The 20,113-nt window shown below is 47.1% G+C and overlaps 1 protein-coding gene across 3 annotated transcripts in view; it reads right to left on the reverse strand.

Annotated features, from left to right (window-relative positions):
• Positions 1 to 299: 299 nt before the first annotated feature.
• POLM (DNA polymerase mu) overlaps positions 300 to 20,113 on the reverse strand; it is a 29,551-nt gene continuing 9,737 nt past the window's right edge. Inside the window, exons 3-12 of one of the 3 annotated variants that reach the window (XM_035121206.3) lie at positions 19,367 to 19,553; positions 17,354 to 17,452; positions 9,174 to 9,344; positions 8,456 to 8,527; positions 7,611 to 7,731; positions 5,999 to 6,131; positions 4,347 to 4,449; positions 3,333 to 3,623; positions 2,334 to 2,417; positions 300 to 661 (exon numbers count right to left, since the gene is read on the reverse strand). In XM_035121206.3, the coding sequence (XP_034977097.1) occupies positions 575 to 661; positions 2,334 to 2,417; positions 3,333 to 3,623; positions 4,347 to 4,449; positions 5,999 to 6,131; positions 7,611 to 7,731; positions 8,456 to 8,527; positions 9,174 to 9,344; positions 17,354 to 17,452; positions 19,367 to 19,553 (1,348 nt within the window). In that variant the 3' untranslated portion in view covers positions 300 to 574. The remainder of the gene's footprint in view (positions 662 to 2,333; positions 2,418 to 3,332; positions 3,624 to 4,346; positions 4,450 to 5,998; positions 6,132 to 7,610; positions 7,732 to 8,455; positions 8,528 to 9,173; positions 9,345 to 17,353; positions 17,453 to 19,366; positions 19,554 to 20,113) is intronic. The other 2 variants (XM_088671380.1, XM_088671381.1) reach the window with 2 other exon arrangements.

Raw genomic sequence — 20,113 nt, forward strand, 5'->3', positions numbered from 1 at the left:
TAGTGGTTGGATGGGCCCAGTCCCACTTTCCTACAAGCATGCACCTGCCTCTCAAACCAGAGGAGGCTGACATGTTTCACTCCCACTGCAACCAGCACATGAACCCTGCACTGTGCCCCACTGGGAATGCCTGCCTGCCAGTCTCCAATACAGAAGCAAAATATGAGCCTTGTACTTGCAAGGCTCACCAACACCTTTGGGCCTGTGGGAAGATTTGCAAAGCAGTCAAACTGTGACAGGAACCACCTCCACCACTTGCTGTGCTAAGGAAAATTCAAGACAGAAACTGAGGCAGCGCAGACACAGCAAAAAGTGCTTGTTTATTTCCTTAAAATCCATTAGCAAAGAATAGGGGACGGACGGACGGACGGACACACACACACACACACACACACACACACACGTTTCTGATCTAACAGGCCTATTTCTGAAATCAGTGTAAAATGGCAAGAGGTTCTCCCCGTTCCAACAGCAAGAGTGCCAGGCAGTTCAGAGGTGCTGCAATGTGTTCCCATTTCACATGGATGGGCCAGTGATTTCCGTGGGATGAAGTAGGTTGTTTGCATGGCAGAAATCAGGAGTTTCTCTCTTCTGGGGGTACATACTCCAAGTCTAAATGCTGGAAAATTTCTTCTTCAGAGGCAGCGGTCAAAAATGTTTTCTGAAGGGGGTTTAAAAGACACACACATAAACAAATTAATCAGAGGCTGAAATTATTTCCTCCACATCCTACCTGCAAACTCCGTTCTGGGGAAAAACAAAACCACCACAAAAATTTTGCACCAAACTTTGTAAGCTGCAAAAAATTATGCATCTTAAAGAGATTGCATGCAAACATCCTTGTTTTGCAGAATTTGTGTCACTCCTGTTTCAGGCACTGTAAGAAAGGGGCACCGGTTCTACCTTGGATGCTTAATGGTAAAGGACTAGGATGTGGCAGCCCCAGGAGCCCAACAGCCAGAAAGTCTTCTTCACCCCTCGCCTTGTCTAAACGTGTAAGAAGTGCCTTCCTGGATCAGGCCCATGGCCCACCTAGTCCAGCATCCTGTTCTCACAGGCAGGATCTGAGCACAAGAGCACCCCACCCTCTAGTGGTTTCCAGAAGCATGGCTGCCACCGACCTTGGAGGCAGAGTGCAACCATTACAGCGGGTGACATTTCACAAGCTGTTGAAAAGGCCTGGAAACCTGCGTTTTTGAAAGAAAAAAAAACAACAAATGGAAAATTCTGCAGCAATGGCAGTGTTGCTGGCATCCCTCTGTCTCAAGGGACAATGGAGTGTGCCTCCAGGGGTGAAGTCAAGCTGCACTGAAGTGACCTCTCCAGGGCGCAAGCCTGGGCAGTGTGTCTGGAGGGCCTGGGCTGCCCAGACAGCAAGACCCCACCCCAGCCTTCCTGATGTGATCCAAAGGAAAGCAGAGCAATACATTTGGCACCAGCTTGGCTGCAGGAGTTGCTGGAAGGGACTCCACTCCAGATTTGTGTAGGGTTCACTCCTCAGCCTTTCCTTCTCCCAAAGATTACCTGCAGGGCTGCAGCAGGTACAGATTTTTCCTCAGGACTGACTCCTGAGGAGTCCAAAAATGGGGAGGGGTAATTTCCCACAATCCTTGCCCACCTTCCCATCAGCTGATATCATGGGAAGGAAGGAAGGAACGCTTTCAATTCTGCCTTTGCTGCAGAAACAGGCACTTGCAGCCAAAACAGGATTTAGCCCCCTGCTTGTCAGCTGATGAGCAGGGGCTTCATCCTGCTCAGTTTGGCTGCATGCACCACTTCCCTACTGGGGACGGAAAGGCAGACAGAAAGAAAGGTGCCTTCTGCAAGCATCAGCAAAGCACAAGGAGGCCCCTTGCCAAAGGACTGTCTCTCTCCCCCTTCCCTTCCCTGCCAAGCGTAAGGGTGGGGGGAGAAATCAGAGGGTGTTTTGCAAGTCAAGGCAATGTGCCCCTTTCTTTTGCCCTCCCTGCCCACTTTGCCCACTTTGGCAATCCCTGCACAAGGGATGGCAGGTGGGCAGGACATGCTTGTCAATCATGTGGCATCATGTGATTTGACAGACTGGTTGCCCCACCCACCTGTTGATGTTGGCCCATGAGGAAGGGTCACAAACAGAAGACCCCTGTTCTATAAAGGAGCCCAAAATGCCCCCCTCCCTGGTTCTATAAGGATCCCTTTTTTAAAGGGAAATTGCCTTATGTTGAATAGGCTTCCTCGCAAGAAAAGGGAAAACTTGACAGCTATGATAAGGCTAAACCAGGCCCAGAGCCACAGGCAACCCAGGGGGAAAGATCCTTCTTTCTTTGATGCTCTTCTATCCAAAAGCCATGTACCTGCTCCAGGTGATAAAGGGCATGACTGCTGAGAGCCATCTTCTTCTCGTGCTTGGAGTAACGCCTGAGGTCGCGCTCAAAATTCTGGGACGTAGCCAAGGGGAGAGAAGAAAGGAGATGGGTTGTTAAGGCAGTCCCTGCCAAAAGGCTTGCATGAGAATTGTATTCATTCTGTTATTAAAGGCTCTTAAACCTGAAGTAGGGACGAGGGTGGCACTGTGGGTTAAACCACAGAGCCTAGCACTTGCCAATCAAAAGGTCAGCAGTTCGAATCCCTGCAACGGGGTGAGCTCCTATTGCTCGGTCCATGCTCCTGCCCACCTAGCAGTTCAAAAGCACGTCAAAGTGCAAGGAGATAAATAGGTACTGCTCTGGCGGGAAGGTAAACGGCGTTTCTGTGTGCTGCTCTGGTTCGCCAGTCATGCTGGCCACATGACCTGGAAGCCGTACGCTGGCTCCCTCAGCCAATAATGTGAGATGAGCGCCACAACCCTAGAGACGGTCACAGCTGGACCTAATAGTCAAGGGTCCCTTTACCTTAAAACCTGAAGTACATACCCACCAAAAGTGTGTCTGCAGGGTCTCTGAAAGATTAACTGTTCTCGCCTCCTTTTAATTCACTTTTGCTTTCTGTGAAGAGCATGCAATTCTACTAGATCTCTTGCAACCAATGGCAAGTGGACTACACAGTCCCTTCTCGATGTAAAGATTACCCAGAATTAGGGGGAAATGTTATGTATCTAGGAGCCTTTTTGGCTAAACAGTGGGGTATAAATGCCTTGCATAAAATGCTAAGAAATGGCTCCCTAGAGCAGGAGGTGGTGGTGCAGTGCAGTTCCAAGTGCTGGCCTGAGACATCTACTAACTGCTGTAAGGACTCTTTACAGTGTCTTATGGCCTTCCGAGTTTTGAAAAAGAAAGGAAGGTGCAAATTGAAATACAGAACCAGTATCCCAGATGGAAAACTCCAGTCCCAGGCAAGATACCCGTTGAACACACCTTTGAGCCTGTCCAGCCAAGCAAAGCAAATGGAAACTGACTGAAGGGAGTGACAACCAAGTCCACCCTCACAGCTTTCCAGAAACGGGACACTCCAGAACCTGTCACTGGGTCACCACCAGGCTCCTGAGCCCCGGCACCTATCTGAACACCCCCAGGAAGGTGGAGGCAGAAAATGGAGAGGCATCGTTCAAAATGGTCCATTGTGCTTGCACTGCCGCCACTCCACAGCTCCGGGTCTTCGAGAGCCTGGAAAGTGTTTCTCCGGCTGTTGTGATAGAGCAAGAAGCCCTAGAAAGACAGGAAGGCATAAGGCAAAAGTCACACCACTCAGCATTTATATGGCCAAGGGTTTTCTGAACACCTGATGGCTGAGGCATGCATCTCACTTGCACCTGGAAAAGGTGCAGAAATAGGCTTTTGTGTTGCAGAAGACCCCACACCCTATGCATTGCAGGGGGTCCCTCCCAACTCGACAATTCTGTGATTCTATGCTCCTGCTGAAGCTTCTGATTTGGACACACATGGTCACACTCAGAACAATGACTCCTGCAGAGATGCAACAAGCAGCCTCCTGGGTTGGCAATCCACAACAGAATCACCCACCCACTCCACCCACAGTGTGGAAGCTGGTAGGAATAAGGGAATGCTGGAGCAATAGAACCTGCAGAGATGCAAGGGGCCGGCTCTTCTGTAGGTGGGCATTTAGTGCTCACAGCAGCTTTTAATCCCTTAATTCCCCCACTCCCGTGAAGCCTCTCTCCTTTGTAGTTTGGGAATTGCCAATATCAAGGCTTTAGGACAGGCATGGGGAAGCTGTGGCCCTCCGGATGCTGTCAGACGCCAGCTCCCAGCCAGCATGGCCAATGGTTTGGGATGATGGGAGTTGTAATCTAGAGGGTCACTGTGCTACCTCTGCTTTGAGTGTGTCCCACATACCGCTTTGCCAGTAATCCTTATGATTCTGCAGCATATTCCCCCTTGGGCTACCCCTGGACCCAACTCTGCTCCAACCTGCTTATCCAGCCAGCTGATGACTTTCTTTAGCAGTCCCACTTCTTGGCCTTCCGTAGGGTGTGTGAGAAGCAAGTCAACATCATGGCCAGTTGGTTTCCCTCTGTTAAGGGAGACATAGCAGGAACCATGGGGAAGGCAGGCAGGCAGGCAGAAGCCACCTCTTTCATGGGAGGCAGCCCCTGCAAAACAAGCTGTGCTCTCTTGTTCTGTCCAGTCCAGCTCTGGACAATGACTCCAGTTTATTTTCTTGCTGTGCGCATTATCTAAGCCTAGACTTAATCCAAGTCAGAACTAGCCTGGTTTGCTCACTGCCATATGGCAAATCTTTGCTCATTTAATGGATATGTTTACATGTCATCCTAAGACACATTGAATGCCATGGGAAGGAGCGCTGGAAGCCTCTTTGCTTACTCTCCTGCTCCTGTTACAGGTAGGTACAGGTGTTGGTCTGGGTCGAAGTAAAATAAAAAAAATTTAAAAAGGAGATAGGAAGGCAGCAGTTTTCTGTCTCCTGCTCCTGTGTGGCTTGGAAGCTTCAGCTTTCGTTTAACCATAGGCTCACTGTGCCAGTGTTTCTTAAATTTCAGTCTCCAGCTGTTGTTGGACTACAACTATCATTCCTAGCTAGCGGGATCAGTGGTCAGGGATGATGAGAGTTGTAGTCCAACAACACTGAGAAGTACTGGTGTAGACACAGCTAGTTATTACGGTAGCTATGGTTAGTTTCAAACAGGTCAACCTCAAACCATGGGCTGTCATTCAAGTATGTTTTGCTCACAGTAGACCCATTTGAACTTAATAGACCTAGCTTAGTCACAGTCGTGAATTTAAGCAAGTTTATTCTGAGTAAAACTTATAGGAATACCACCCAAAGTTAGCAGGTCTGGCTTGTTTAAAATAAATTGCTGTCAAGTTGCCCAGCTGGACCCTGAAGTGTGACTAAATTGCAAGCCGTGGTGGAGGAAAGGCAGAAGCTCCTGATCTCCTCCTCCTGGACATGTGGGAAGCAGGAGGCACCGTGGAAATGGACGGCTTCCTGTGGTGCATTGACATCACACTGAACTATTATTTAGGACATGCAAAGGCAGGCAGTGTGAGAACAAAGGCAGGCCTGCTTTGCTGGGTTAAAGAAATGCTTGACTGAAATAAAGCGTGATTGCAAACCATCCTCTTTCCACACACCCCATCTACCTGCTGGCCTCCAAGGAAGAATGGCAGAGGAGGACTTACGCCTGTGCTCCTTTCCTCATCGGAATGTGACAGCTGTACTTTGTGTCAGTCTCCCCTGGCCCACTGCAAACATCATTTCCTGAATTGTTCCTCATCAGAAGCAAAGGCAAGGCATTTCTATGCTACAGACAAACTTGCCCCGATAACCAGTCATAGCCTCTCTCAAGATGCCCAGGAATGACCATCATTTTGAGAGGGTGCTTAAAATATCTGCTATAGATCCCTATCCTGCTTTACTGGGCAATTTCCAGAGTTCCCTGCAATGTGGCATTCATAGGCATACTCTGAAAGTGACTTATGCTCTACCAGAGGGGCAAATTAGTCTCCTGTCCCACTGCAGGAGGAAGTACCTCCTGGGAATGAGAAGAATCAACATTGGCACAGGATTTCCAGCATGTCTGTCAAGAGCCCACCATCACCTTCTAAAGCCACCAGCCAACGTCACAGAAGCTCCAGGCAAGCACTGCCCCACTGCATCTCGCACCACCTGGCTAATGGCCTCTGCGTCGGAGTGCTCCACTGGGGTGTTGAGGTCGTCGTAATGAAGGAGCCCTGCGGGGAAAAGAAACCCACCACCAGGTGTGTTCAGGACAAAAAAGCGAGGAGAGAGGAAGGCAGCAGTCTTTTGTCCATTCAATACAGAGGAGGAAAGGACCACCACAAATGGCAGAGCTGCTGCACTGCAGGCAGAACATCCCAGGGAGGGCAGGGAAGGGCTGCCAGTCAGTGCAGACAATACTGAGCTAGATAGACCAAGGGGTTAGACTCTGACATGGTATAAGGCATGGTGTTCTGGGCTCTTGCAACTTCTTGCTTCTGCCCTGGAGACAAGAGCCCACGCCAGTGCTTGGCAAAGGGTCCAAGGCGGCCACAAAGCAGGCAGATCTGTGACTTTCCACAAAGTACTCAAGTAGGAATTGGGCAGCCACGGGTGGTAACTGGCCAAAACTAGAGCTAGGCATCTGACAGCTCAAATAATGGCAAATTAATCTTACAAGAATAAAAAATACATTTTTTCCTGGTTTGATACTTTTGCTAGTTAACAAAAACTAGATGAGTGTTATTTGGTATGCGATGCTAGGCATACCCAGGAGACCCACTGAAATTAATGACTAACAACTAACTTTGGTCTATTCATTTCAATGGACCTACTCAGAGTAAAATTTAGTTGGCTACAACCCAAAGAGATTTAATTGTTTAAAAATTGACGAGTTATTATACCAATTTTCAGTAATTTCAGTTTTCTATGAAAACTTAGGATTCACTTAAAATATATATTTGGCATCTATAGTGGAACAGGATCAACTCCAGTTACCTTTTTCTAAAAATAAAATAAATAGAAATAGAAAAAGCAACTACTATTAAACCACAAAGTCAGTTTCTAAAGCCTGGGTCAAAAATGCATATATAAATAATGTGGATCTTTATGTTAAAATGCTTATTATATGTTAAAACATTCAAACCATACTCAGTCTCCGCAGAGGAAAGAGTAATAAAGCTCTGGCGCTTGGAACGCCATTCCATCATAGCATCACCATACTTCACACCTACTCTAGTTGCTGACTCCCTGTCCTGCAACTTGGCCCAGCTGCTGCCAGACCAGCACGTGGCCTGTGCTGTACTTACAACTGGCAGCCTAAAGCACAACTCTTTAGTATCTCCCAGATACCTAAGCACTCTCTTTATGCCATTCATAAACTATGAATACTTTAGGGCAAAATGTGTCCAAAAATAATGCATAATTTCATGGGTTTTAAAATGAAATTGCTGATACAATGAGGAAGCAACATGTGTGTAGATATATTTTTATATACATGCCAATAACATGAAATTGATGGGAAATGGGATGGGACAGGGCAGACTTCTGAATGAACACATGCCAAGCTAACATGCCAAGGACATAGACGGAGACAGCCTCCTGCCCCCCCCCCCGGGCCACCTTAGTATCAGTCCACATTGTTCTCTTGCTCCCTTTTACCCTTACCCTCCTTTAACCCCCCAAGTCCCTCTTCTTACTGCATGGATACTGACCAACTTCCTGCTCCTTGCTCAGCTTTGCTCGATGCGCCTGCAGGTCAGCCAGCGTCCTCAGTCCTTCCTGATACCACCGGCTGGCTGTCTTCACCCCAACCCCAAAGATCTTTGTGAAAACCTGCCGAGTGAAAGTTTGTTGATGGAAGGATTCTGGAGCAAATTCAAGGGCATCTATCAGTCAATCACCCATTCCCACCACCCTTCTGAGTAATACCCCCTCCCCACCCTCTCACTATATATAAGGGTGTGGTGACTTCTGCTTCAGTGTATCTGAAGAAGTGCGCATGCACACAAAAGCTCATACCAATGACAAACTTGGTTGGTCTCTAAGGTGCTACTGGAAGAAATTTTTTAATGAAGTTTTTCAGCAACAACTTGCTTTCTTAATGCTGGTCATTGACCGTGACAATAAAGATATTTGATTTGTGAAGAGCCTGCAGGATCAGGCCCAAGGCCATCTAGCCCAACATTCTGTTCTCCCAGTGGCTAACCAAATGTCTATGGAAATCCAAAAAGCAGGACCTGAGCAGAACAGCACTCTTCCCACTACAGGGAACATTTCCTCTCTACTCTCACATAACTGAGACAGACAAAGCCCTAATGATTAATCCAAGGTTTCCCAAGGGCACAGAACACATGCCCAAGGGCCACTGCATGTTCCCCAACACCCACCCGTAACCATGAGGCCAGTGATCGCTAACCTGCGGCCTCCCAGATGTCGATGCACTACAAATCCCATCATCCCTAACCACTGGGCTGGCAGGAGCTCTAGGCCCACATCCTCTGGTGGGCCACAGGTGACCCACACCAGACCAAAAGCCATTCGATAACAGCCATCACACCTTCATTGCCTGGTATCTCTCGGATTGCTTGACTTGCTCCACCTCTGCAGACGCACCGTCTTCCAGCACCTCCTGGTCAGGGGAGACAAAGGCAGAGCTGTCTCAGCCATGACGGTCCCCATCCACGCAACTGCTAAAAGATGCACGGAGCTCTGACACTCTGGAAGAGAGCAGAGCTCAGGTCCAGCGCCCAGGTTGGCGCACTGGGGAAGGTTCAACTCCAGACACTTCCAGTTAAAAGAAGGGGGCTGGGATTGGGCAGAGGTTGATGGGAAAGATAGTTCTCTCTCTGCTCAAGACTGTCGAGAGACATTATTCAAAGAATAACGAAGTAACAGCTGCTACTCAAGGTGAAATATACCAGTATTGTGTCTAGGAAAAAGATTGTCCAAAGACCTGTGTCCTGGTAATGGCAAAAACCAGTTGCTGTAGCAGGCTAAACCACGGTGCTCCCTGGAGGTGCGCAAGGCCATCAGAACAGACACTATTTTGGCTCTGTCAGGGCTGGGAAAACCTTCCCTGCCACTCCTGGAGGTCTGCATTCCTTTAAGGAACAGGGGGCGGAGTAGAAGTGGAGAAGTTTTATCAGCCTGAAGGTCACATTTCCTTCTGGGTGCAAAGTCAGCAAAGAACCTTTCTGTTAGCCTGCAGAATGTGGCAGAAGGGCAGAAGCCAAGGCTGTGGAGGAAACAGAGGAAGATTCAGGGAGCACCATCACCTGGATGATTCTCCTGCAGTGCTCTCCTACACAGGGAAGGGAACGCAGCTCCTGCACTCTTCTGACTGTCCAGGGTAAGGACTTGAGGACGGAGGCAGCCCTGGAGAAGGCCAGGCTGCGGGCTTCGCTGCCACAAAAGTGTGCCTCCTCTGACATCGTTTGCAGAACTTCCTGACAAGGGAAAGGCAATTAAGGATCATTCTCAAAGGGGGCTCCCTGGCAAAAGCAAGTTCCAACACTCAAAAGAGGATCCGACCATCTCACCAACTGCATATGCAAAGCATCATGCTTCTGAATGTAGCTGCCTATTCATCAAGGCAGACTCTCCCCGCATGGGTAAAGCTAGCACATCAGGGAGAAGGACAGAGCAGAAGGGTTTACCCTGACCTGCTAGCTTTGAACACAGCGACACTCTGACTTAGGGTTGCCATCATCACCATTCCTCTGCCCCCAACAACAGCCTGACATGCAAAAGGTTTACCACCTGAACCTTTCCTGACCACTTATTTCTGAACAGAATTGATATTGTTCTGTCCTCACTACCGTGCCTGGTGACCTAGGTAGTTCGACATACAGCTAAACCTTCTTGTCTTCGACGGAAGGAAAGAGACTGTTTTTTACTTTTAATCCTATACTTTATTAACAGTCAAGGACAAGGTAAAATAAATCAAATAAGACAAATAATAAGTGTGAAGACAAGTATTAAATGAGATAAAACAACGATACTATCTTGCAGGTGGAGAACATGTAACAGCACTCCCTCTGGTACCTCGCACCACTGAACTCCTCCTCTCTAACCCCTCAGGCCAACTGTCAGCAACTGTCAGCAACTGCCGTTCTTGCAATATTCTTTTTGGCCAGTAGGTGGAGCCGAGCTACCCAGTACAATACTAAATACATTTATGTATACAAACTATACAAACTAAATACATTTATGAACTTTGCCCGTGCCAAAGGCATGACACTCCCCGCTTGGTATCAACAGATACCACTATTTGATTCCCCCGATGACAACAGTAGAATCAGTTCAGAGACTGGTTTAAGAAACAACTTTGTTTGTTGGTTTTTGCATACTTTAATTTCCACTTTCCTGACTCTTCCATCTTCACTTGGAAAGACTTTGGTGATGCAGGCTAATGGCCATTCATTCCTTTGAGACTGACAGTCTTTAACAAGAACGATGTCACCAACGTTTAGATTAGGCTTGGCAGTTTGCCATTTAGATCTTGATTGTAGCATAGAGATGTACTGCTTCTTCCACCTATCCCAGAAGGTGTTTGCAAGACTTTGAACCTGTCTCCATTGACGCAAATGCAAGTCTTTGTTAGTGAACTCACCAGGAGGTGTACTGACTACTTCAATTTTTTGAGTAAGGAGAGTTGCCGGTGTCAACAAAAAGGGTTCTTCTGGGTCATTGGAGAGAGGGGTTAAAGGTCTGGCATTAATAATTGCTGCAACTTCTGCCATGAAGGTTGTCAGACTCTCGTGAGTAAGCCTAGTATTCCCTATTTGTAGGAAGATGGAATCTAAGATTCTACGAGCCACTCCTATCATTCTTTCCCAAGCTCCTCCCATGTGGGAAGAATGCGGTGGATTGAAGGTCCATGTACAAGCTTGACTGCTCAAATATCTTTCTACTTGTTTTGTGTCTAAGTTTGAGAGAATGCTCAGTTCTTTGGTGGCACCAATGAAATTAGTGCCTCTGTCAGAGCGAATGTGTTTTACAGGGCCTCTAATAGCAATAAAACGTCTTAAAGCATTAATAAAGCTAGACGTGTCCATAGACTCAATCACTTCGATGTGGACAGCTCTAATAGACATGCAGGTGAACAAGACTGACCAGCGCTTGCTGCTTGCATAACCTCCTCTAGTACGACGTGCGGAAACAGACCAGGGGCCGAAGACATCGAGGCCTACATTGGTAAAGGGAGGGTCTGTGCTGAGTCTGTCAGCTGGAAGATTGGCCATCTTTTGTGTTTGGGAGTATGCCACGAAGCTTACGGCAAGTAATACATTTATAAATTTCAGTACTCACAAGCCGTTTGGCTCCCACTATCCAAAAACCAGCAGAACGTAAAGCTCCTTCTGTAAATAGACGTCCTTGATGTCTGACTTGGTGGTGGTAATGCAGTACAATCAGAGAAGCGATGTGGTGCTGGCCAGGTATAATGAGAGGGTTTCTTTCATTCAACTCTAATTTAGCTTGCTTGAGACGACCACCTACTCTTAACAGGGCATTTCGACCGAGGAATGGGTCAAGTTTCCTAAGAGTACTGTCCTTAGGGATAACCTTTTTGTTCAAGATACAGTTAATCTCTCTGGCATAGACTTCATGTTGCACAATGCCAATGATCACATTTTGCGCATGTTGATGCTCTGATGGTGTGCGGATGTTGGGACACAGATGCCAGCCTTTACAATTACTCTCTACTGAAGGTGTGACATGTTTAAATGAATGAGCTATGTGGGTTAGGCTAACAATGGCTCTAATGAGTGACTTCCAGGTCGAGAATCTACTGAACCTGTGAGACTCGAGATGACTGACTGTAGTTATTGTCTGAAGTGCAGAAACTTCAGGACGGACTTCAGAATCAAGGTCTGAGTTCACTAGTTCAAATATGTCATTCTGAGGGGCAGTCAGCTCTGTCTTGTACAAGAAAGCAGGTCCTGTCAACCATGTGGTGTTTTTGAGATGACCAGCTGCAACAGCCCTTGTAGCGTGATCTGCAGGATTGTGTTCAGTAGGTACATAATGCCATTGAGTTGGACAAGTGGATTTCCTAATCTGTAGAATTCTGTTGTTAACATAGACATAAAAGCGTCTACTCTCATTGTAGATATACCCTAACACTACCTTACTGTCGGTGTAGAATTCAGCATCTTTAAGATTGATGTTCAGTTCCGAAGTGACAAGTTCGGCTAATTCAACCGCTAATACTGCAGCACACAGTTCTAACCTGGGTATAGTGTGCTCAGGATGAGGAGCAAGTTTTGCTTTGCCCATGACAAATCCTAAATGGCACTGTGCCTCACAATCTACAGTTCTCAAGTAAGCAACAGCAGCTATTGCTTTGGTAGAGGCATCAGAAAATATACAGAGTTTTTGGTTTCGTACTTTCGTGGAGGGTATGGTTGCGTATGGGCGTACAACCTGGAGTTCAGCCAAAGCAGCTAGGGAATTTTTCCAGTTCACCCATGAGATTTTTTTTTCAGGGGGTAGTGGAGCATCCCAGTCAGATGTCCCACGAGTTAAGTCCCTAAGTAATGCTTTACCTTGTATAGTGACAGGAGCTGCGAAACCTAGTGGGTCATACAGACTGTTTACCGCAGATAAGATACCCCTGCGAGTAAAGGGTTTTTCATCTGTATTTACCTGGAAGGTAAAGGAATCTGCTTTCAGGTCCCAAAGCAGACCAAGACTGCGTTGGATAGGTAAAGAATCCGTTACCAAATCCAAATCTTTTAGCTCGTTGGAGTGATCTTGAGTAGGAAAAGCTTCCATTATAGTTTTACTATTTGAAGCAATCTTGTGGAGTCTGAGGTTAAAGCAGGCAAACATCTGCTGCGCTCTTTTAAGGAGACTGATTGCGGACTCAGTTGAAGGCAGAGATTTTAAGCAGTCGTCCACATAGAAATTCTTCTCTACGAGTTGTCTAACATCTGTGCCATGCACTGCTTCTCCCTCACGTGCTGAACGTCTAAGTCCATAGATAGCAACTGCGGGAGAGGGGCTGTTACCGAAGATGTGTACCTTCATGCGGTACTCTATGATGTCTTTAGAGAAGTCATTGTCTCTGAACCAGAAAAATCTCAAGAAATTTCTGTCTTCCTCTCTAACAAAGAAGCAATGGAACATCTGTTGAATATCTGCTGTGAAGGCAATAGAGTCTTCTCTGAAACGGAGGAGTACTCCTAAAAGTTTATTGTTGAGATCTGGTCCTGTCAAAAGGACGTCATTTAAGGAGATACCTTCAAATTTGGCACTGGAGTCAAATACTACTCTAATCTGGCCTGGCTTTTTGGGGTGGTACACTCCAAATATTGGCAGATACCAACACTCTTCGGAGTTTTTGAGGATGGGAGCTATTTCCGCATGACGGTTTTTAAATATCTTGTCCATAAAGGAGAAGAAATGATCTCTCATCTCTGGCTTCCTTTGTAAATTATGTCTGAGAGAAGAGAGGCGTTTGAGCACCTGATCTCTGTTATTAGGTAGCCGTCGTCTCTGCGGTTTAAAGGGAAGGGGTGCGACCCAGCTATTTGTATCATCTTTAACAAATTCCCGTTCCATAGTCTGTAAAAACATTTTATCTTCTATAGACATTGCCACCTTATTGTCGTCCCTGGTTCTTTGAAAGACTGTACACTCTAGATGATCTGTGTCGCTGTCACAACCGACGTCCTCGTTAGGGAGGTTGACGACAGGGCAAATTGAATGATTTTTTTGAGGTAATTCCTTTATAATGAAGTGGTTGTGACATGGTTGGAAAAGAGAAGGGCGACCATTCTCTAATGTATTTGTGAGCATGCTGTTGACAGAGTTTGGTTTGTGCATGCTTCCAAGGCAGACGTCTCCTATAATGACCCATCCTAAATCCAGCTTCTGGGCGTAAGGGGCATTGTGAGGACCATTAATCTGGGCTCTTGCTTTATGGACTTCTAAGATATCCCTCCCCAGGAGTAAAATAATCCGAGCCTGCGGGTCTAGTTGAGGTATTAGATTCACTATGCGTTTTAAATGTGGGTGGTGACGTGCTGCATCTGGGGTCGGAATCTCAGATCTTTGATCGGGAATCTGGTTGCATTCAATGAGGGTTGGTAGAGTTAAAGAAGTTTGGCCGTCTAAGGACTCTACTTTGTAGCCGGATGCTCTTCTCCCCGCTGTCTCAACGTTACCTGAACACGTTTTCAAGGAGTATGGAAAGCTAGGGCCTTTGATATCAAACATATCAAAGAAGGTTGGGCTGGCTAGAGACTTATTACTCTGGTCGTCTAGAATGGCATATAGTTTGATGGCTTTATTCCTGTTACCTACAGGGTAGACTCTAACTAAACAGATTTTGGAGCAGGACTTGCCAGTTATGGTTCCTTTACAGACCTCAGTGCATTTTGAGGTAATCTCTGGCGTAGTTGTAGGAGTGTGTTTTTGCTCCCCGCCATGCTCAGTGAAGCTGTCTGTGTGTTGTAAGGACCATGGGGCAGACCCAGGGTGTAGAGCCGTATTGTGATCTGAACTATCACATTCTCGGCATCGCAGACTGACCTTACAATCCTTAGCGAAGTGAAAGGCTGAGCAGCACTTGTAGCAAAGGTTGTTCTGCTTCAGGAAGGCCTTACGTTCTTCTAAAGGCTTCTCTCTGAAGGTTCTACAATTCTGCAGAGGATGAGGCTTGCGGTGTAGAGGACACTGTTTATCAGGATCCTTAATTCTTGCCTCCATGAGAGAAGAGCTAGCAGACCTGAAAGGAGAATCTGGAGAGTCTACATTAATTTTGTGTACTGATATTGGGGGCTTGTTCAGTCCGTGGGAAATAACACTTGACAGTGAGAAATCAAAACTGGGATCATTCCTCATCTTAGCTTGTTGGTTCACGAAATCCACAAAAACAGAAAAGGGAGGATATGGAACGTTGTGTTTTCTCTTAAATTTAGAACCATGTGCAATCCATTGTTCTTGTAGATTGTAAGGTAACTTTTGTACAATGGGGTTGACACCTCTAGCTGTGTCTAAAAACGTAAGTCCAGGTAAGTCTCCTTCAGATTTAGCTACTTGAAGTTCCATTAGTAAATCACTCAATTCTCTGAGTTTCTGGTAAGCTTTGGCAGGTATCTTAGGAAAACTATCGAGTCTTTTAAATAGTGCGTTCTCTATAGCTTCTATTGAACCGTAGCACTCCTCAAGTCTATTCCAAATCATTTTAAGGCCGATGCCTGGGTAATTAATGTTTATTGTTCTAATTCTTTTGGCGTGTTCGGCAGACTCTTTACCAAGCCACTTGACTAAGAGGTCCATCTCTTCCCAGCACGATAGGTCTAGGCCTTCGATAGCATTTTGAAAGGAAGCGCGCCAGGCTCTGTAACTTTCAGGTTGGTCGTTAAACTTTTCAAGTCCTTTTGTGACTAGTTCACGTTTAGCAAGGAACTTGGCAAAGTCTATTGTGGTTGGATCAGTGTGGTGAGGGTCACTATGATGCAAAGGTATGGGATAATCGTACCTTTCTGATGGTTCTGATTTCATGTGATCTCTGTTGTACCGCTCCGGCTTGAAGGTTGAGTTTGCCGGGTTGCTCAGAGTAATAGGCTTGTCTCTGTTTTGCAGCGGCACCGTGTAAAAGTCTTGGGTTGCCGTTTTGATGTCCTCTTCTCTAGGTTGTTGCAGAGGTACATAGTCACTTGATTTGGAATGCTGATAAACGTACTCTGAAGTCCGTTGCAGGGGATCTTGTAGTCCCAGATCTGGGCTGAGTACACTGTTGCGTTCACTGCCAGGAATTAAAGTCGCTTCTAAGGCGTCTGCCTCAGCTATGGCGGCTGCTGTTTCTTTTTCTACAATGAGTTTTTCTAGGCTTGCTTCCAACCTAGCCTTTTCCTGTTTCATCTTTATTTCTTGCTCTGCGAAGGCTGCTCGTGTTTTAGCCGCTTCAGCCTTGGCGCGAGCGATGGCGAGTGCATTACTCACAGTGGAAGATTTAGAAGTACCAGAGACTTGGGACCTTGCCTTTCCCGAAGATGCCCGACTCTGAGACATGTTGTTAAGGAGATGTCTGACTGTTTAGAGCTTGCTATTGTCGTATGCAGGCGTGTGCGTTGACAGAATAGCAGGTCTGTGTAGTCTTATCTCTTTCCACTTGCTGGAAAGCCGTTGTTTTACTGTTCTGTCCTCACTACCGTGCCTGGTGACCTAGGTAGTTCGACATACAGCTAAACCTTCTTGTCTTCGACGGAAGGAAAGAGACTGTTTTTTACTTTTAATCCTATACTTTATTAACAGTCAAGGACAAGGTAAAATAAATCAAATAAGACAAATAATAAGTGTGAAGACAAGTATTAAATGAGATAAAACAACGATACTATCTTGCAGGTGGAGAACATGTAACAGCACTCCCTCTGGTACCTCGCACCACTGAACTCCTCCTCTCTAACCCCTCAGGCCAACTGTCAGCAACTGTCAGCAACTGCCGTTCTTGCAATATTCTTTTTGGCCAGTAGGTGGAGCCGAGCTACCCAGTACAATACTAAATACATTTATGTATACAAACTATACAAACTAAATACATTTATGAACTTTGCCCGTGCCAAAGGCATGACAGATATCCTCGGCCCAGTATACCTGAAGGGGCATCTCCAGTCCCACCATTCAGCATGGACATTGAGATTCAGCTGCGAGAGTCTTCTGGCTGTTCCCTCATTTCAATAAGTGAGGTTACAGGGCACCAGGCAGTGGGCCTTCTCAGTAGTGGCACCCTCCCTGTGGAATGCCCTCCCATCAGATGTCAAGGAGATAAAGAACTACTCAACTTTTTGAAGACATCTGAAGGCAGCCCTGGAAAGGGAAGTTTTTAGTGTGTGATGTTCTGTGGTGTTTTTATACTATGCTGCCTATTACTCCCTTTTTAGGACACATGCCACTTCAAGACAACTTACAAGTTTTTTAAAAAATACATAAACAAATCAGCAACACACACAATAAGCAGAAGCATTGGAACATCCAGACACCCACTAAAAATTTCAAAGGTGATTTAAAAACAGGTAGAGGGGGAAGTAGATGCAAGATTTGCTGTTTGCCTCCGCCCTAGGAAACTCTTCACCTGCTTTCTTGGAGCTGTCAGGCTGCTTGTCAAGGCTGGGAAAGTGGTGGGACCCTTCTTTGTATCATACCTGAGCTATGCAATTTAGTGAGGTTGCACCATAAGGCCTACTCAGTGTTTGAACTGGGTGAGCAAGGAATCCATATTCTGCCCTCACATTGGCCATGTTTAGGTTGAGCTGCTTTTGTTCCCTTATTCAAATGGGCTCAAAATGTTTTCCATGTGCTTCTGGTTTCCTGCTTCTGCATTTATCTGCAATAATTTTCATAAGTATTAAATAATTTGCCATGAGTGTGACAGAGACACTTTCTGTCCTTGCAGCCTTGTTCTCTGCTCAATCACTAACTATTCCTGTCCCCAGAAACAGATTACCGTGAGTGTCTGATTCCTGTGCGCAAGCAGAGTTCGGCGCTGGCAAGCATACGCTGGCACCTGGCACCTGGCCTCCAGCATCTCTGCATGGGCAGCCACCTGAAAGACAGAACATTTAGCTCCCCTGCATTGAAGGGCTCAGAGTCAGGAACTAAAAATAGTTTTTAAATTTTACATCCTCCTTCTGTATACATGTCAGTTCCCCAAACACTTTCTCTTAGTCACACTCTAGTAGTGTCACAACAGAGCACAAGCAAGAAACTGGGGGGTGGGTAGGAAGAGAGAAATTGGGAAACTGTGTTTACGGAGGGAGAGAGAGAGAAATGGCATTAGAGAGGCACCCTCCACCCTGTTTTTCTGGTAAGGAATTACTAATTGCACAAAAAATGACAGCACCTAAGCCACTCCTAGGCCACATTCATACCATACATTTAAAGTGCTATAATACCGCTGTAAACAACCGTAGCTTCCCCCAAATAATTCTGAGAGCTGTGGTTAAGGGTGCCAAGAGTTGTCACAAGCTACAATTCCCAGAGTTCCCTGGAAAGAGGGATTGGTTGTTAAACCACTCTGGAAATGGTGCTGGGCAGACTGTGTCTATCTCCCTGTTTAACTTACAGATCACGCCTCCCCCCCAAAAAACCACACACACACAGAGGTATTCTAGACAAACGGCATTAAGAGCAAGTGTTAAACAATGCTGGGCCCTGTCTGACCTTGTTCCTCTGTGGGACTCACAATGAAATGTTGCAGTAGAGAGAGCTTCTGTTCAGGGTTGCCATCAGCCAGCCCTGTTACTATGGGTTTGGGGGATTAGCTTGTCATGGTCATCCATGGGTCCCTTCCAGACCTGTTCCTTGGCTGGCCTCCTCAGCACCTCAAAGAAGAGATGTGTTGCCATAGTAACAACTGAGGATGCTTCCAGCAGTGGGTAGGCATTTCCCCTCCCACCCCAACACCTGGCTGGGTGGTCATCCTACAAAGGAGAACAATAGGCCAGGGGGAGTTGGTTTTGGGTGTCTGAGTTTTGGCTGATCCTGGAGACCCAGAGGCATGCCTGCCCTGAGCTTGACTCAAATATATGACTAGGAGCTCCCCTGGAACCCTATAGGAAAAAAGCATTATCAGTTGCAGTTTTCATGCTGTGAACCCCTCCATCCTTTGCTCAGGTTGCATATATGTGTAAATAAAAGCACGTAGCCCAAGGACACCACCAGCTCCATCAACCTACATTCATAGAACCATAGAATGATAGACTTGCAAGGGACCCTGAGGGTCATCTAGTTCAGCCCCCTGCAATGCAGGATTCTTTTGCCCAACGTGGGGCTCAAACCTACGACCCCAGGATTCAGGGTCTCATACTCTACCAAACCCAGGGAAGCGCTGGCACCCATGGAGTGTCTTGCCTCTCAGAGATTGCAGCACACACAGCAAACCTCAGTCCTCACAAGCAGGTTTGATTGGGGGGGGGGGTGTTGCTCTCCTAGGTGACTTTTTCCTAAATACCATTTGTGCTCCTATATACGTGGGACTCCCCACCCTGCCAGGTATGCTGAGAACCCCACCTCCAATTTCTCAGCAGTCCTCTTGTGGCTACACAGTCATTGGCACTCAGCATCCGACTGAGAGGAGCAGTGCAGTTTTTTTGTTGTGAGGTGCATTGGGGGCCTAGAAAGGTGTTTCCATAAGTAATCAATAGAGGGGAACCTCGTGTTACGTACCATCCTCTTTACGAATGCTTCGGGTTACGAGCTCTGCTAACCCAGAAGTAGATGCTCCTGGTTGCAAACTTTGCCCTGGGATGCGAGCAAAAGTTGTGCACCAGCGGCATGGCAGCAGCGGGAGGCGCCATTAGCAAAAGCGCACCTCATGTTAAGAACAGGTTATAAACAGACCTCCGGAAGGAATTAAGTCTGTAACCGGAGGTGCCACTGTAATGCTTACAATGGGAATCATGGTGTACCTGCACCTGGATGAAACCCAGGACAAGGGTCTGCAAGGTTACTTCCTCACCTGGAGACAGTGCCTGGGTTCAATCTCTGCAGGTCGCCCAGCACTCATGCTCTCTGTGAACCAGCTGGTGTTCAGCAGCGCCGGGCAGCGACCCAAAACATTGATGCTGCGGCTCCCGTTCTTCAGCAGCCACTCAACCACCTCATCTCCAGAGTTGCCCTCTGACACCACGTGGGTAACTCTGTCACTGGAAAGCACCACATGGAGGAGGAGGAAGGAAGGGGGAAAGAAGACTCTGAGCAACATTGCTGTGCAAACCCAACCCAGTCAATCCAGTCCAGCAAGCAGAGGGCCCCTCCAGACAGCAGCAGCGTAGCTAGCCGCTCGGGTGCCAGGTCCATCGCACGTGTCCTGAAGCCGGGCGCAGGGCATGGGGGCAGGGCATGGGACGGGGCAAGCCACCCTGGGGGCGGGGCGAGCTGCGTCGAGCCTCTCCGCCGCCTTCCCCCTCAGCTGTAGGGAGGTAAGTGCCAGCCCCCACAGTGTGGTGCCCAGTGCCAGCTGTGTGTTGTTATAATAATAATAATTTATTATTTATACCCCACCCATCTGGCTGGGTTTCCCCAGCCACTCTGAGCGGCTTCCAACAGAAAAATAAAACACAGTAATCTATTAAACATTAAAAGCCTCCCTGAACAGGGCTGCCTTCAGATGTCTTCTAAAAGTCTGGCAGTTGTTTTCCTTTTTGACATCTGTTGGGAGGGCGTTCCACAGGGCGGGCGCCACCACCAAGAAGGCCCTCTGCCT

Source organism: Zootoca vivipara, chromosome 6, assembly GCF_965207765.1.
Source record: "Zootoca vivipara chromosome 6, rZooViv2.hap1.1, whole genome shotgun sequence".
In the NCBI taxonomy this organism is placed as follows: domain Eukaryota; kingdom Metazoa; phylum Chordata; class Lepidosauria; order Squamata; family Lacertidae; genus Zootoca; species Zootoca vivipara.